Below are 6,433 nucleotides of genomic sequence, written 5' to 3' on the forward strand. Positions count from 1 at the left end.
CACTTTATTGATGCTCGACAAAAGAACTGGATCCAGATGCTCGATGTAGCCCAATTTTGTTTCAATTGCCAAAAGAGCACCACCACGGGAAGAACCCCTTTCGAAATCGTGTGCGGGCGACAACCGGTGTTACCTCATGTTGTCGACCATCCTTATGTGGGCAAGAGCCCTCAAGCCTACAATTTCACGAAGGAATGACGTCAATCCACCGAAGTCGCCCGAGCATACCTAGAAAAGGAGTCTAAACACATGAAAAAGTGGGCAGACAAAAAGCGAAGACCATTAGAATTCCAGGCAGGAGATCAAGTCCTTGTGAAGCTGAGACCTGAACAGCTTCGGTTCCGAGGTAACAAAGACCAACGCCTTGTGCGAAAATATGAAGGACCCGTCAACATCCTTCAGAAGGTGGGCAAGACATCCTATAGGGTTCAACTACCCCCGTGGATGAAAGTCCATCCAGTAATCCACGTGAGCAACTTGAAGTCTTACCATCCCGACACTGTCGACCCTACACGAAACGAGGTAACCCATCCAGCAGTCACGTTGACAAACAAGGTTGACAAAGAAGTTGAGTCAATCCTCGCCGAAAGAACACGCCGAGTAGGAAGACCACGAAGGGACGTCCAGGAATTCCTAGTCAAGTGGAAAGGGCTCCCAGAAAACGGGGGTGGAGGTTGCGACATATAGCCTTTGTGCCACCGGCTATTCGTTTCCGCATTGGCTGACTTGCTAGAGGGTGAAAGCAAGTGCCGCACAATCGCTTCCCGAGTCCCGTTAAAGTGCGATTGTGCCACTACGCGTAGTACTGTAATTTCTGAAAAAGTTAGTAAACTCCTCAAAGCTGAATTTATAAAAGAAGTTTATTATCCTGTGTGGCTCTCAAATGTAGTAATGGTTAAGAAAGCTAACGGAAAATGGTGAATGTGTGTCGACTTTACCAATTTAAATAAAATATATCCAAAATATAGTTTTCCCTTACCAAAATTAATCAATTAGTAGACGCAGTCGCAGGACATGAACTGTTAACATTTATAGATGCCTACTTAGGATAATCAAATAAAAATTCATGTGCTCGATCAAGAACACACTACTTTCGTAATCGATCAAGGGCTCTATTGTTATAAATTAATGCCCTTCGACTTGAAAAATGTTTTAGCAATGTACCAACGATTAGTCAACATGATGTTCAATAAGCAAATAGGTGGGAATATGGAAGTTTATGTTGAAGACATGCTAGTTAAAAGGTAAAACTTCCAAGCAGCATATAACAGATCTGACAGAAGTTTTTGGAGTTCTGCAGCATTATAAGATGAAACTCAATCCCACTAAATGCACCTTCAGATTGAGAAAGTTTCTAGGATTCTGGTCAACCAAAGAGGAATCGAAGCGAACCCGGATAAAATCAAGGCTATTTGTGAAATGGAGGCACCGAAGAATCTTAAGCAACTTCAATGTCTCAATGGACGAACAGCTGCACTGAATTGCTTCGTCTCCCGATCTACTGACAAATGCTTACCTTTTTTTCAAAATCCTCCGAACTAAAGGTAAATTTGAATGGATGAAGGAATGTGAAAAAACATTTCTACAATTAAAAAAGAATATCTCTGAACTACTCCTCTACTATCGAAACCAGAACCAGGCGACCATTTATGTCTGTACTTATCACTTTCAGATACCGCATTTAGTTCGGTTCTTATCCAAAATAGTAATGGTCGACAAAGTCTAGTCTATTACACGAGCAAATCAATGACTGATGTAGAAACCAGGTATTCGGACAGAGAAAAATCGACTCTAACAGTAGTCACATCCACTCGGAGGTTGCGACCGTATTTCCAAGCTGACAAAATAATAGTCCTGACAAACTTTCCTTTTAAACAAGTATTACAAAAATCGAAACCGTCTGGGAGATTGATGAAATGGGCTATTGAATTGAGCAAGTATGACATCTGCTTCGAGTCGTGTGTTTCTTTAAAAGGTCAAAGAAAAATTGGCTCTGGCATTAGTCATATCTGTTTTTTTTATAGAAGACTAGATGTAGTCCCAAGATTGAGGCGAACCAATATAATCTCTATAATGTTAAGCTTTTTTTTATTTCTATCTCTTATTCTTTTTTTATTACTATTTATTTGTTTTTAACTTATAAAAGGAGAAAATCAAATAGCTTTTGTTCGAAGAACTTGCATCAAAATCAATTGGACTATATTTTTTTCCATCAGTATTTTGAAATAGCTAGCTAGATATATAGCCACAAATAATTCAGATGATTATTATTTATGCAGTAGGTAAGAAAATTGTAATAAATATATAAAAAAAATAATGTAAATCAATCAATTGTTATTATTTAATTATAGTGGATTTAATATCGTGATTGATATAATTATAAATATTCAATATTTATGTGAATTTTCAATTACATAAATTATCAATTAACATATAAAATAAAAAATACATTAATTACTATTAAAGTCAATTTTTAGAAAACGATGTTAATTTCAATTTAGTGATTGATGATTGTTGTTAAAAATATATTATATTTTTATAAAATTATAAATTTTTAAATACTTTAGAAAATGAAGCTACCAAAAAGTTTTTATTTTTTTTATCAGATTTCGGATGCTTTTCCATCAATTTTTATGAGTATAACTCAATTAATTAAGATATCTTTGACCACAAGGTCAAGATTCAAACCCCTACCCCAGTTATTGAACTAAAGAAGAAAAATAATTATCTTCCTATCAATTGCTTAAGCGCCCAAAGGCCTTCTAGAATTCTTTTATTGTTAATAATAAGGTTATGTTTATTAGGTTGAATTTTTTATTTTCTGTCTAATAGGCCTTTGAGCTTTTAATTTTGTGTATAATATGTCTCTAAACTTTAAAAGTGTCTAATAAGACTTTAAACTTTCAATTTTGTATTTAATCCGTCTATAATTTATTAGACATTTTAAAAAATTTATGGATCTATTAGACAAAAACTGCAAGTCTTGTGTCAAATTTAAACTTAAAGCTTCGAGGAGATCGCCTTCTTGCATGTGGTACAAAGTCAAACTACTATAGTTCATCGACTGATAGAGCAACCTATTTCCATGGTTGCTATTTTTTGTGGTTGTTTGAATGTCCTCTGTGATTAATGTCGATATAGCAAATAAGGAAACTAAGGGTTTGTTTGGTAACATTCTCATTTCCAATTTTATTAAGAAATGAAAACATTTGACAGCTACTTATGTTTCTTGTTTCTCATTTATTAGAAACATTATCAAAGTTGTATAGAAATTTGGAAACAACAAAAACAAGTTTCTTGTTTCTTGCTTCCCTTTCTAATTTGTTCCAACATAAATAAAGATCTTGTTTTATCATTCTTGCAATTCTATTTTTCTTTATTAAAAAATAGGAAATAGAAACAATAAACGATAACTTTACCGAACGAGTCCTAAAAATTTCTTTTGAAGCCCACGTGGCTCTCTTTTTAGTCAAAATGGAAAGAAAAGAAAATTTTCAAGGATCAGTTAAATACAAAATTAAAATTAGTTTAAGGATATATTGCATACTTTTTAAAGTTAGAACTATTACTGGTAAGCTAAAATTTGTAATTTAATTTAATTTCATTAATTAAATAGCACCCTGAAATGTTTTCCACCTTTTTGATAAGTGCAAATGGGAGGTGTCACGCCAACCATACTCTTAAATGTCCTTAAAAATATTTGTTTCGACATTATTTTATTAGTTTGACATTTTCTATTTCTTATCATTATTACTAATTAATATGCAAGTTGTTATTTAAATCACATTTACAACCTTATCACATCTTATTATTATCATTAATTGCCCTCATTAATTTTGTTATCACCACACCTGTCATCTTAACTATTTTAGTGTGAAACATGTCATATTACTAGCTACTTGCATTAGTCTTAAATTTTATCATCTATTGTCCATTTAAATGAATTAGACAATTATTATACGCCAACATGAGAATAACTCAGTGGTAATTGGCATGTATTCCTTTCCTCGAGGTCGGAAGTTCGATTTGACCTAATCTTTTCTTACCTGTCATATTGGTGGAGAATAAGGCAATTTTGGAGACAACTATTTCCCTTCGAATCCTAAATAGGGGTACCATAATTGACAAGATCCCTCAATTAATTGATTAATCTCTCCCAAAATCATTAATAAAGTTGAAGAGGTTGTGACTTTGGATAAAGTGTTAGTTCCGTTTCTTTTTAATGCGATGTTTCTTTGATAAAAAATAAATAAATAATAAATAAGCAATTGATTTAACGTTAATGTGTCTATTATGATAAATAAATTAAATGGCATAAACCATTGCGTTGGTACCTGAGTTTGTTGTTGGTATGTAATTGAATCTATGAAGTTTCTATTTCGGTCCTTGAGATTTCAAATATGGAACAAATGTAATAAATGTTACAAATATGGAACACAATTCCAAGTTGTCTGGTATCGTGTTGTTATTTTTTCTAGTACAACAGACTGAAGGATGAGAAATTGAACCAAGAAAGAACAAGATCTCTTAACCTTTGATCTAGTTCAAGACTCAATTTACTAGCCTCACGGATAATTTGATTACCCTCACGAGCAAGATCACGTCCCTCACTACGAGCTTGTACACATGCTTCTAGAGCTACTTGATTATCTACGGCACCAGGTGCATTACCCCAAAGATGCCCTAAAGTTCCTCCGTCGAATTATTGTACAGAATCATCTCCCAAAATCTCGGTTAGATCAGACATATGCCAAATGTGAATACCACCGGAAGCCACTGGCAGAACACCCGGTAAAGAGACAAATGTTGATATTGACTATTAAATTACTTAATTTAATAAATTAAATATGTTATTAGTTAATTAATTATTAATTTTAATATATAAATAGTTTCATTAATTTAATATATTTTACTTGTAAAAACGAGTCAAGTAAATATTTCAGTCAATCAATTAATATTTATTAATGTATTACAACCTCCAACCTCTCCAAAATTCATAACAAATAAAGTAATCATAAAATTATTACCATTTTTCTACCATCTTATTAATTCCCACGTAGTTTCAAACTTTTTATTCCTTGAAGTTGAGAGTGAAGATTCAAATATCTGAACTTTTAAGAAAATTTATTATATTGTATTTAGTCAATTTTCAATTTATTTTCAACCTATGTTATGAAGTATTATTATTTTCGATATTTAAGGTAAATGACTTGAACGATAAAATCCAACCTAAAATATTATATACCAATTTGAGCTTAGTTCAACTAATTAAAGATATATATTTTCAATCAAAAAGTCGAAGATTCGATCTCCCACTCCACATATTTTTTTTAACTAAACAAAAGGAAAACCGTAAAATATTATACCGTTAGCTTGGATTACACTTATTTTTTAAAGTTGTAAATTTGTCCAAACCGAAATGACCTTAGTTATATGTAATTAAACAACCTACCTCAATCAAAGAATATATTATAAGCTTGGATTGGTCCAAAGGTATGATTTGCTTCAAACTTTTTTTAAACAAAAAGGAAAATAGTTGTTTGAGCTCGAAATTGATGAGCTCAAATGTAATGTAGTTCGGACCGTTCGGGATGAACTACGGCCAACTGCCCGACACCTCCCCAGAACACTCTTGGGACCTGCAAAACAAAGTTAACACTCCGACGAGCAAGTCAGTTCTAGTCCGAGCTAACTTGCCGAGTCTACCTAGTATTGCGTACCTTGCATTTAAGGCTAAGGTTTCTATTTATAGAAACTGGGCTCGACAAGAACTCTGACACACCCTAAAAATACGACGTGTTGTCGGGTTCGGAAGAAACACGTTTACGGACTCCTAAGATTGTTCAAGTCGACTCGTCCTTTTAGATCGGCCCGTGACTACCGACCTGAACAATTTTAGGAGGAATTCTAATCTCATCCACACGTCAATTCTTTTTTACCTCTTCGATCACGACATGTGGCAGGTCCAAATTCGTCTCCAACAATAGTAATTCCTTAAATATATATTTATTTTCTTATTTTCAAGCATCATATAAGATTAGTAACTCATTATCGACCAAATTTTGTATTTTATGACAACTAGAACTCCAAATCTTAAGGAATTATTTTCTAACAAATGTTAAAGAGTAAATAATGTAAAAATGAACTATTAAAATGAAACCATTTTTTTTAGTTCAACCAGCGAAGGATTGGAACCTCTCACATTTAGAAAGGTAAGTATTAAATTGGCGCAAAGGATGAGTTTAAAGAAAATCAAAATCTTCTCTGATTGTTCTTGAGTGATAAATCTTCTGTGTGGAAAAGATGTCTCACTTAGGTTCTGTTTTGTACTCAAGAACGAAGGATTTCAAAATCATGATGGATTTGAAATGAATTCTATTGTTTGGAACCTCATGATTTTTAATAAATTGAAATCTTTCCGAATTCCAAATCT

General features: G+C 33.1%; 1 protein-coding gene across 1 annotated transcript; it reads left to right on the top strand.

Moving 5' to 3' along the window:
- The first annotated feature begins 249 nt into the window (after window positions 1-249).
- On the top strand, window positions 250-687 carry LOC148208762 (uncharacterized). Its single transcript, XM_088119178.1, has one exon. It carries the CDS (start codon window positions 250-252, stop codon window positions 685-687), a length of 438 nt encoding a protein of 145 aa, XP_087975304.1.
- The last annotated feature ends 5,746 nt before the right edge of the window (window positions 688-6,433 follow it).

The sequence above is a fragment of the Momordica charantia genome (assembly GCF_013281855.1).
Source record: "Momordica charantia cultivar OHB3-1 chromosome 10 unlocalized genomic scaffold, Mcharantia_2.0 BLBB01000010.1, whole genome shotgun sequence".
NCBI lineage: Eukaryota > Viridiplantae > Streptophyta > Magnoliopsida > Cucurbitales > Cucurbitaceae > Momordica > Momordica charantia.

Bases quoted from the DNA above. Each gene is read 5' to 3' on its own strand.
- LOC148208762 (XM_088119178.1), top strand. From the start codon at position 250: ATGAAAAAGTGGGCAGACAAAAAGCGAAGACCATTAGAATTCCAGGCA.